Source organism: Oncorhynchus clarkii, chromosome 21 (assembly GCF_045791955.1).
Source record: "Oncorhynchus clarkii lewisi isolate Uvic-CL-2024 chromosome 21, UVic_Ocla_1.0, whole genome shotgun sequence".
Classification (NCBI taxonomy): domain Eukaryota; kingdom Metazoa; phylum Chordata; class Actinopteri; order Salmoniformes; family Salmonidae; genus Oncorhynchus; species Oncorhynchus clarkii.
Genome location: NC_092167.1, coordinates 8791777 through 8804323, shown reverse-complemented (window position 1 = coordinate 8804323; position 12547 = coordinate 8791777). Strand labels below are relative to the sequence as shown.

Sequence of the window (12547 nt, the reverse complement as noted above, 5' to 3'; positions counted from 1 at the left end):
ACCTGACTGAGGTACTTCACGGAGGGAGACACAACAGATATGCCTCCATGTAATTAATGATAGATAATACTGTATGTCTGTTTGAGCCCAGCAGCTTGTTTCATTCACAGATCCAGCATCATTTCTCAATCACAGATGTAACAGCCTACTCATTAAAATAGTTAATATAATGCTAGATGATCACAACACATGTTTGGTTGTGAGGTTCATATGGGGATTTGATTTAGGAGGCTGATGCTGATGTAACACCACCTTCTTTTTATTTACGTCTCTACATCTTGTTTTGCATATTGGACTAGTATTGTGAGTATTTCAGAACTTCAAATAACTTTTGAAGGAGCACTACATTGATGATGATGATGATGATGATGGGTAACATGTGATTAGAATGATGCTTTCTAAACATATTCAAAGTTGACTTCACTAACCAGTGTTCCATGTCACTGTCTCTTGTATGACAGAACCTCAGGTTGTTATTATGGGTCATAATCATGTTATATGATCTCAGTAAATATAGTTCAATCTTAACTTGAAATGCACTACCCAATACAGGGGCCTAACAGAGATTGGGATACTTATTCTGAAATTATGTGAGACATTATTACTTCACATAGATGGAGTCTATTCAATATATTGTCTGAAATGTTAATAAAAGGTTTGTTAGCCACAGCAAAAGGGAAGGCATATTTATGTAGTCTGGACAAATGGGTGTTGTCAGTTCAGGAATGATTTAACATGAAGGTGGATAAGTTGACATTATAGTCAGCATCACTGATATATTTATCTCAGTGTATTTTAGTTCAGTCAGAGTTCCATGTCACTGTCTCTTCCCCCTCAGCACCTGCAGTAGGTCCCAGCTGTATCAGTACAGTCACTGTGCAGTCTGACTGAGGGAGGTTTTTGTATGACTCTGTATCACTGTGTGAACACTCCACCACTGTGTGCACTCTGACAGTAGTAATCTCCTGCATCTTCAGCCTGGACTCCACTGATGGTCAGAGTGAAGTCACTCCCAGATCCACTGCCACTGAATCTAGATGGAGTCCCAGACTGAAGTGTTGTAGCATAGTAAATAAGGAGTTGAGGAGCTCCTCCAGGTTTCTGTTGGTACCAGGCTACACAAGGGGGACTACAAGCAGGAGGATTGTTAAATCTACATCTTAAAGTGACTGCGTCTCCAGTCTGGAATGCTTTCATTTCAGGAGTCTGAGTCACAGTGATCTGTCCTCTGGATTCTGAAAAACAGAATTCAAATGCTTAAATGAATGAAATTGTACATATAGTAATGAATAATTCTGAATATAAATAGTAACAATGGATGGTATAGATTAAATTATTTTTCAACAATAAATCCTGAAAATGTTACCCTTGAAGCAGAAAACAAGTGTCCAGATGAAGATGGTGATAAAAGTCATGGTTGTTGTGGGTTCTGTGGTCAGCAAGGACAGCACTCAGTCATGAAGTGTTAAACTCACAGGGATATAAATGCTCTCAGAGCGTTGAAGCATGTGCTGCTAATGCAAAGTGTGCAGATGCATTATGCAAATTATTTAGTAAAATCTATTTCAATTTCCAAGTCGGTTCCCTTCATTAAAATATATTTTGTCCTGCATTAGCTAGCTTTAATAACATCAAACAGCAACTGTTAATGTCACACTACCACACATACCAAACAGCAACTGATTTATGTCACACTACCATTATATTGTTATTCTGATGATGATCAGATATAATGAAATGTCTGTTCACTCATGCTTGGTCTCTCATGTAAGTTCCTCTAATCAGTTAGTGAACACTTCTCTAAACTAAAGCTAGTAGGATTTAAATTGTAGTGTTATACTAGCAACACTGATCTGATGCTGGACTGTACTTCTAGACTAGGAGAACCTGATACACAGAGGAAGGAAAAATACTGCTATCTGGATTTAAGATACAATTCATATTTGTATTATCTAGAAACAGCTAATATGAAGTGTTTGTTCTACCTGGAAGATGTTAAAGTGTATCTGTGTTGATATGATTCTGTATGAGTGATCTTCACTGTAACAGCTGCAGCATCACAACACAGAGAGGATTTTGTACCAGCAGTAATAGGGATTGTATCACTGTGGTGGACTTTTGGTAGCGGTACCAGACTTGATGTTGGAAGTAAGTAAACACAAAATGAACTGTTTTATACAGTTAATATGTCGCGTTTCAATTTCTCTATACATTTAGCCTCGATATTGAGGATTTTGTAACTCACTTTATCTCCATGATTTTGGGAGAAATATTCAAGGCCATTTTTTTCAAGGCCATTTTATTACATTTAATCAATTTTGACCTGAATTTAAACAATGAGTGATTACTCTACATTTTAGATTCTAGTGTATGAATAAACATACTACACCATAGTAGAGTTCTACCATAGCAGAGTTCTACCATAGTAGAGTTAGATATTTGAACCACAGTCTAAAGAAATTCAGCTTCCCCAATGGTCAGGAGGTTTTTGTACCTGCAGTAATAGTGACTTGACCAGACTTGATGTTGGACGTAAGTAACAAGCTCTTTTGATATGTCTTTCAGACTACATTTTGGGATATTTACTTTCCTAAACTCTGTCTCTATTGACATATTTACATTTGAGATATTTTAGATGCTTTTCAAATTACTTTTGACTGAGCCTTTCTTTCAAATAATATTCTATATCATCGACATGCTAAATTGTAGGTTTATTTGTCTTTCTGATTTGTAAGATTGTGGACTAGAACTCCTAATTCTGGTATTATAACTAATATATAGTATAGGATAAAGTAGGCATCACTGTTGCATTGTGTTCATGGTAGACTTCACTGTTAGTGTGAAGACAAAGGATCTCAGTTATGGTTGTAACTGACTTGATAATCCAACATGGATGATATGTGATGTAAATACTATTAATATGACTTGGCAGTTCTGATCAGATCCATTCCTCAACAATATCTGTATAACATGTATAACTGACACCATATGACTAGTAACTCTAGTTATTTAACCACTTTATACTTGTTTGGTTCAGAAATCTGCTTTATATCATATTACTTTAGTGTTTTCTCCACATCTTTTAAACAATCTAACTTTTACATTTATATTTAGAGGGCATTTCCAATTACCTTTATGAAGATAATGAAGATAATCTCTTAGTGTTGCTGTACTTGATGTAGTTACTTAGTTGATGTGTTCTGTTTGTTCCAGGTAACCGTGCCCCCACCCTCACCGTCCTGCCCCCCTCTAGTGAGGAGCTGTCCAGTACAACAACAGCCACACTGACGTGTCTGGCCAACAAGGGCTTCCCCTCAGACTGGACCATAAGATGGAAAGTGGACGGGACCAGCCAGAAGCAGGAGGCCAGTTCTAGGGTCCTGGAGAAGGATGGCCTGTACAGCTGGAGCAGCACCCTGACTCTCACTGGCTTGGAGTGGACCAAGGCAGGAGAGGTGACCTGTGAAGCCCAGCAGAAATCCCAGACTCCAGTCACCAAGACCTTGAGGAGGGCTGACTGTTCTGGGTAGGACCCCTCAGTCACACACCCCTGTGGAGGAAGGCTGCTGGTTCCTCTGATTTGACTCTGTTCTGAGATCAGATGTTCTCTGTCTTATTGATCACTGACATGTAGACTAACAGGGGGCTTTGCTTGAGTTCATGTGTCAATCCTCTCTGTAGACTGAGGTTGTATCAGTGTTAGATGTGATGTGTTCTGTTTTATTACTATTAGATACTGTAGGAATATTTGCTTTGATAAATACATGAAAATAAAGATTTCCCTTTGGAACACATTTTTTATTTTCTCTTTCAATAATTAGACTTTGGTCTTAAATGTTGAATGGTATAGACATATAAATAAAGCCTGATTCACAGTTTATTTTAAACCTACCAGTCCTCTATGTCATTACTTAGGTATTTATGTTCTCACTTGAAACCCCATTGTCATCAACCAGTAGTTAATATTAAAACAAGAATAACAACAGGAGAGGTCTAGATACAATGCTAACAGATTAACAGGAGAGGTCTAGATACTACAATGTTAACAGATTAACAGGAGAGGTCTAGATACTACAATGTTAACAGATTAACAGGAGAGGTCTAGATACTACAATGTTAACAGATTAACAGGAGAAGTCTAGATACTACCATGTTAACAGATTAACAGGAGAGGTCTAGATACTACAATGTTAACAGATTAACAGGAGAGGTCTAGACACACGCAGTAGATGGTACTCCTTATTCTTTTTTCTTGGACTGTTTTTTACCTTCTTGATTTATAGACTCATAAAGACAGTAAACTAATGTTATTGAACATTTGATCAATGCCTTGGACTCTCAACAATGTGATCACACCTACATTAAGCTAAATTTGTTTTACAAGATCCACATATTACCAGTATCACAGCTTCACGATAGTCATAGAGTCTCCACTATCTCCAACCCTCTGGGGACAGTGTGAACAACTGATGACAGTGCTGCTCTGTTCTGGGACAAGCAGAACCACCCAGCCCATGTAAATCTCAGTTTCACTCCCACAGCTACCAGTCTAGTAGTTAGACTGGGACAGATGTGAGTGACTGGTTTTAACCTCGATGGTGGATTCAGGTTAGTTACAATTACAGATATTATGACAGATCAAATGTATATTATTCAAACATATTTAATGTTTGAGCCCAGCATCATGTCTCATTCACAGATGTAACAGACCTCATGGTTGTGAGGTTCATATGGGGATTCGATTTATGGGGCTGATGCTGATGTAACATCACCATTGTTTATCTGTGGATCTGACTCTGATTATGAACAGGTAATGTGTGTTTTAAAACTTCATATAACTTTTATAAGTGAACTTCACGACCATGACAATAAATATTCACAAGTGTGATGAGGATGATGGGGAACTTGTGATCTGAATGATGCTTTGTAAACATACTCAAAGTTGACCTCCTCTACTGATCAGTGTTCCATGTCACTGTCTTCCCCTCAGCACCTGGGATAAGTTTACATTATAGACACCATCACTGATATATTTAGCTCAGTGTAATTTAGTTCAGTCATTGTTCCATGTCACTGTCTCTTCCTCCTCAGCACCTGCAGTAGGTCCCAGCTGTATAAGTACAGTCACTGTGCAGTCTGACTGAGGGAGGTTTTTGTACGGCTCTGTATCACTGTGTGAACACCCCGGCACTGTTGGGATAGCGGAAACTCTTACAGTAGTAATCTCCTGCATCTTCAGCCTGGACTCCACTGATGGTCAGAGTGAAGTCACTCCTAGATCCACTACCACTGAATCTAGATGGAGTCCCAGACTGAAGTATTGCAGCATCGTAAATAATGAGTTTAGGAGCTCCTCCAGGTTTCTGTTGGTACCAGGCTAGATAGTTATTGTTGTAAACATTTCTGCTGGTTTTACAGTTCAGAGAGACTGTCTGTCCTGGGACAACAGCTGTTACTGCAGGAGTCTGTGTCTCAACATACTGTCCTGTGGCTTCTGAAAAATTGAAAATAAACATTTCTATAAATTAAATATTACATATAGTAATGAATAGTTCTGAATAGAAATATTAACATTGATATACTCTACATGTATACACTATAGATTAAATTAATCTCAAACAATGAATTCTGAAAACTGTTACCTTGAAAGCAGAAAGCAAGTGTCCAGATGAAGATGGTGATAAAAGTCATGGTTGTTGTGGGTTCTGTTGTCATGAAGAACAGCTCTCAGTCATGAAGTGTTCAACTCACAGGGATATAAACACTCTTAGAGCAGTGGAGCAGATGCATTATGCAAATTAATGTTTCAAATCTATTTCAGTTTCCAAGTAGGCTCCAGTTATTGGAGTATTTTCTCCTTCATGTCACAGCTTTTCTAACATCAAACAGCAACTGTTTACTCAGATAACTAATGTATGGTAACTTTTATGTCACACCACCATTATATTATTATTCTGATGATGATCAGATATAATCAAATGTTATTGGTGACATACACATGGTTAGCAGATGTTAATGCGAGTGTAGCGAAATGCTTGTGCTTCTAGTTCCGACCGTGCAGTAATATCTAACAAAATCACAACAGCTACCTTATACACACACAAATGTAAAGGGATGAAGAAGAATATGTACATATAAATACATGGATGAGCGATGGCCGTGCGGCGCAGGCAAAATACAGTAGATGGTATCGAATACAGTATATGCATAAGAGATGAGTAATGTAGGACATTTAAACATTATTAAAGGGGCGTTATTTAAAGTGACTAGTGATCCATTTATTAAAGTGACCAGAGATTGAGTCTGTATGTTGGCAGCAGCCTCTCTGTTAGTGATGGCTGTTTAACAGTCTGATGGCCTTGAGATAGAAGCTGCTTTTCAGTCTCTCGGTCTCAGCTTTGATGCACCTGTACTGACCTCACCTTCTGGATGATAGCGGGGAGAACAGGCAGTGGCTCGGGTGGTTGTTGTCCTTGATGATCTTTTTGGCCTTCCTGTGACATCGGGTGCTGTAGGTGTCCTGGAGGGCAGGTAGCTTGCCCCCCGTGATGCGTTGTGCAGACCGTACTACCCTCTGGAGTTGCCATACCAGGCGGTGATACAGCCCGACAGGATGCTCTTGATTGTACATCTGTAAAAGTTTGTGAGTGTTTTTGGTGACAAGCCAAATTTCTTCAGCCTTCTTCACCACGCCGTCTGTGTGGGTGGACCATTTCAGAGTGTCTGTGATGTGTACGCCGAGAAACTTAAAACTTTTCACCTTCTCCACTACGGTCCCGTCGATGTGGATGGGGGTGGGGGGTGCTCCCTCTGCTGTTTCCTGAAGTCCACGATCATCTCCTTTGTTTTGTTGACGTTGAGTGAGAGGTTATTTTCCTGACACCGCACTCCGACGCCCCTCACCTCCTCCCTGCAGGCCGTCTGGGCGTTGTTGGTAATCAAGCCTGCCACTGTAGTGTCATCTCCAAACTTGATGATTAAGTTGGAGGTGTGCATGGCCACGCAGTCATGGGTCATCAGGGAGTACAGGAGAGGGCTGACAACACACCCCTGTGGGGTCCCAGTGTTGAGGATCAGCGGAATGGAGATGTTGTTTCCTACCTTCACCACCTGGGGGGCGGCCCGTCAGAAAGTCCAGGACCCAGTTGCACAGAGAGGGGTCGAGACCCAGGGTCTCAAGATTAATGATGAGTTTGGAGGCTACTATGGTGTTGAATGCTGAGCTGTAGTCAATGAACAGCATTCTTTCATAGGTATTCCTCTTGTCCAGATGGTGTGATGGCATCGTCTGTGGACCTATTGGGGCAGAAAGCAAATTGGAGTGGGTCTAGGGTGTCAGGTAGGGTGGACGTGATTTGATCCTTGACTAGTCTCTCAAAGCACTTCATGACGACATAAATTAGTGCTAAGGGCCTCCTGGGTGGCGGAGTGGTCTAGGGCACTGCATCGCAGTGCTAGCTGTGCTACCTGAGACTCTGGGTTCGCGCCCAGGCTCTTTTGCAGCCGACTGCGACCGGGAGGTCCATGGGGCGACCCACAATTGGCCTAGCGTTGTCCGGGTTTGGCCGGTAGGGATGTCCTTGTCTCAAGCGACTCCTGTGCCGGGTGCAGTGCACGCTAACCAGGTCAACAGGTACATGGTGTTTCCTCTGACACATTGGTCGGGTTGGATGCACGCTGTGTTAAGAAGCAGTGCGGCTTGGTTGGGTTGTGTTTCGGAGGACGCATGGCTTTCAACCTTCGTCTCTCCCAAGCCCGTACAGGAGTTGTAGCGATGAGACAAGATAGTAACTACTAACAATTGGATACCATGAAAAGGTGGTAAAACATTTTTTTTTAAAGAAATGAGTGCTACCTTAGCATTCTTAGAAACAGGCCATCTTCAAGCATGTGATGGCATCGTCTGTGACAACAGACTTCGATAGGGATTGATTGAATATGTCTGTAAACACACTAGACAGTTGGTCTGTGCATGCTCTGAGGACGCGGCTAGGGATGCAGTCTGGGCCGGCAGCTTTGCGAGGGTTAACACGTGTAAATGTTTTACTCACATTGACCACGGAGAAGGAGAGCCCACAGGTTTTGGTAGAAGGACGTGTCAGTGGCACTGTATTGTCCTCAAAGCGAGCAAAGAGATTGTTTAATTTGTCTGGGAGCAAGGCGTTGATGTTCGCAACGGGGCTGGTTTTCTTTTTGTAATCCAGGATTGTGATTGTCTGTAGACCCTGCCACATCAGATATAATGAACTGTCTGTTCACTCATGCTTGGTCTCTCATGTAAGTTCCTCTAATCAGTTAGTGAACACTTCTCTAAACTAAAGCTAGGATTCCTCTGGTAGTGTTGTCTGTCCTCTGTGACTTTACCACCACTGTTAAATTTGAGATCAACATGTTTAATAAAGGAATATACAACATGGATCACTATCACTACTGCTGCTGCTGTTGTCTTTCATATGGACAATATGGAGGAATACTAGCAACACGGATCTAATGCTGGACTAGACTAGAAGAACACCTGATACACAGAGGAAGGAAAAATGACTCATATCTGGATTTAAGACACAATTCATATTTTTATTATCTAGAAATGTTATTATGAAGTGTTTGTTCTACTTGGAAGATGTTAAAGTGTATTTTTGTTGATTATGATTCTGTATGAGTGATCTTCACTGTAACAGCTGCAGCAACACAACAGAGAGGTTTTTGTACCAGCAGTAATAGGGATTGTATCACTGTGGTTCACTTTTGGTAGCGGTACCAGACTTGATGTTGGAAGTAAGTAAACACCAAATTCATTGTTTTATTTACGTTTTGATGTCATGTTTCAATTGTTCTATACATTTAGCCTCAATATTGAGGATTTAAAAAAAACATTGAAGATGATTTAAAAAGAATACACGGCCTTCACAGACTATGGCCAATTAGAATATAAATGTTATTACATCTAATCAAATTTGACCTGCATTTTTGAAAAATGGAAGAGATTAGCCTACATTTTAGACTAGTTGTATGAATAAACATACTGCACCTAGTAGCTAATGTACAATAAACAGTATGTTAAAAATAAATAAACAATAAACACTTTCTTTCACATGAAGAAGATAAAACAATATTTGGCAAGTATTCATACCGTACTAGAGTTAGATATTTGAACCACAGTCTAAAGAAATTCAGCTTGTCCAATGGTCAGGAGGTATTTGTACCAGCAGTAATAGTGATTGTATCACTGTGGTAAACTTTTGGTAGCGGCACCAGACTTGATGTTTGAAGTAAGTAACAACCTCTCTTGACATTTCTATCTGATTACATTTTTTTTTTACTTTCTAAAATATTATGATTTTATAAATATTCATTTTAAAAACATGTTTTTTTTCTATTGCTTTTCACTGAGCCTTCTTTCAAATAATATATTATTCAATTAAAATGTTAAATAGTAGGTTTATTTGTATGTCTGATTTGTATGAGAGCAGAATGTATAACTCTTATGGTTATTGCAGTAATTGTTGCTTTGTGTAATTGTTGCTTTGTGAGTCTTATGTTTGTTTACAGCCTGTTGGATCATCTTAATATACTGGAGATGTTAGGAGTATTCTGATCAGAAACAATCCTAAGATATCTGACATACTAGTAATGCTAAAGTTAACCACTTACACTTGACTCATATTGTTCATAAATCTGCATTGTATATCTATCATATTATGGTTTGTGTTTTCTTCAAATCTTTTATCAATCTAACTACATTATATTTAGAAGGCATTTCCAAATCAATATATTTGTATATCTATTGCTTTTATAAATCTTTTGGACATAGTTGATGCAGTTGATGTGTTCTGTTTGTTCCAGGTAACAGTGCCCCCACCCTCACTGTCCTGTCCCCCGCTAGAGAGGAACTGTCCAGTACAACAACAGCCACACTGACGTGTCTGGCCAACAAGGGCTTCCCCTCAGACTGGACCTTGAGCTGGAAAGTGGACGGGACCAGCCAGAAGCAGGAGGCCAGTTCTAGGGTCCTGGAGAAGGATGGCCTGTACAGCTGGAGCAGCACCCTGACTCTCACTGGCCTGGAGTGGACCAAGGCAGGAGAGGTGACCTGTGAAGCCCAGCAGAAATCCCAGACTCCAGTCACCAAGACCCTGAGGAAGGCTGACTGTTCTGGGTAGGACCCCTCAGTCACACACCCTTGTGGAGGGAGGCTGCTGGTTCCTCTGATTTGATTCTGTTCTGAGATCAGATTTTCTATGTCTTGTTGATCACTGACATGTAGACTAACAGGGGGCTTTGCTTGAGTTAATGTGTCAATCCACTCTGTAGACTGAGGTTGTATCAGTGTTAGATGTGATGTGTTCTGTTTTATTACTATTAGATACTGTAGGAATGTTTGCTTTGATGAAAATAAAGATTTCCCTTTGGAACAAATATTGCCCTTGTCTCTTTCAATAAACCCAAATAGACTTTAATCTTAAATATTGTTGAATGATATAGCATTATATTCATAAAGCCGGATTCACAGTTTCTATGAAACTATCAGATCTAAACCTCATTGATTAGTTATTTATGTTCTAACCAAATCGTCATCAACCAGTAGTTCATACTAACACAATATACTACTATTTTCACAGGAGAGGTCTAGATACTACAATGTTAACAGGAGAGGTCTAGATAATGCAATGTTAACAGGAGAGGTCTAGATAATACAATGTTAACAGGAGAGCTCTAGATAATACAATGTTAACAATAGAGGTCTGTCTACATACTACAATGCTAACATATTAACAGGAGAGGTCTACATACTACAATGTTAACAGATTAACAGGAGAGGTCTAGATAATACAATGTTAACAGATTAACAGGAGAGGACTAGATACTACAATGTTAACATATTAACAGGAGAGTTCTAGATAATACAATGTTAACAGATTAACAGGAGAGTTCTAGACAATACAATGTTAACAGATTAACAGGAGAGTTCTAGATAATACAGTGTTAACAGATTAACAGGAGAGTTCTAGATAATACAATGTTAACAGATTAACAGGAGAGTTCTAGATACTACAATGTTAACAGATTAACAGGAGAGTTCTAGATAATACAATGTTAACAGATTAACAGGAGAGGTCTAGATACTACAATGTTAACAGATTAACAGGAGAGGTCTAGATACTACAATGTTAACAGATTAACAGGAGAGTTCTAGATAATACAGTGTTAACAGATTAACAGGAGAGTTCTAGATACTACAATGTTAACAGATTAACAGGAGAGGTCTAGATACTACAATGTTAACAGATTAACAGGAGAGGTCTTGATACTACAATGTTAACAGATTAACAGGAGAGGTCTAGATAATACAATGTTAACAGATTAACAGGAGAGGTCTAGATACTACAATGTTAACAGGTTAACAGGAGAGTTCTAGATAATACAGTGTTAACAGATTAACAGGAGAGGTCTAGATACTACAATGTTAACAGATTAACAGGAGAGGTCTAGATACTACAATGTTAACAGATTAACAGGAGAGGTCTAGATAATACAATGTTAACAGATTAACAGGAGAGGTCTAGATACTACAATGTTAACAGATTAACAGGAGAGGTCTAGATACTACAATGTTAACAGATTAACAGGAGAGGTCTAGATACTACAATGTTAACATATTAACAGGAGAGTTCTAGATAATACAATGTTAACAGATTAACAGGAGAGTTCTAGACAATACAATGTTAACAGATTAACAGGAGAGTTCTAGATAATACAGTGTTAACAGATTAACAGGAGAGTTCTAGATAATACAATGTTAACAGATTAACAGGAGAGTTCTAGATACTACAATGTTAACAGATTAACAGGAGAGTTCTAGATAATACAATGTTAACAGATTAACAGGAGAGTTCTAGATAATACAATGTTAACAGATTAACAGGAGAGGTCTAGATACTACAATGTTAACAGGTTAACAGGAGAGTTCTAGATAATACAGTGTTAACAGATTAACAGGAGAGTTCTAGATACTACAATGTTAACAGATTAACAGGAGAGGTCTAGATACTACAATGTTAACAGATTAACAGGAGAAGTCTAGATACTACCATGTTAACAGATTAACAGGAGAGGTCTAGATACTACCATGTTAACAGATTAACAGGAGAGGTCTAGATACTACAATGTTAACAGATTAACAGGAGAGGTCTTGATACTACAATGTTAACAGATTAACAGGAGAGGTCTAGATAATACAATGTTAACAGATTAACAGGAGAGGTCTAGATACTACAATGTTAACAGGTTAACAGGAGAGTTCTAGATAATACAGTGTTAACAGATTAACAGGAGAGTTCTAGATACTACAATGTTAACAGATTAACAGGAGAGGTCTAGATACTACAATGTTAACAGATTAACAGGAGAGGTCTTGATACTACAATGTTAACAGATTAACAGGAGAGGTCTAGATACTACAATGTTAACAGATTAACAGGAGAGGTCTAGATACTACAATGTTAACAGATTAACAGGAGAGGTCTTGATACTACAATGTTAACAGATT

The 12547-nt window shown here is 39.0% G+C and overlaps 2 gene segments (V, D, J or C); both read left to right on the top strand.

The window, feature by feature from the left end:
• Positions 1–1314: 1314 nt before the first annotated feature.
• LOC139379592 (Ig kappa-b4 chain C region-like) lies at positions 1315–3530 on the top strand. The segment is given in 3 exon segments: positions 1315–1321; positions 2050–2148; positions 3214–3530. Coding segments are annotated over 3 exon segments (423 nt in total).
• Positions 3531–6214: 2684 nt separating this feature from the next.
• LOC139379591 (Ig kappa-b4 chain C region-like) lies at positions 6215–10416 on the top strand. The segment is given in 3 exon segments: positions 6215–6223; positions 8679–8775; positions 9844–10416. Coding segments are annotated over 3 exon segments (423 nt in total).
• The last annotated feature ends 2131 nt before the right edge of the window (positions 10417–12547 follow it).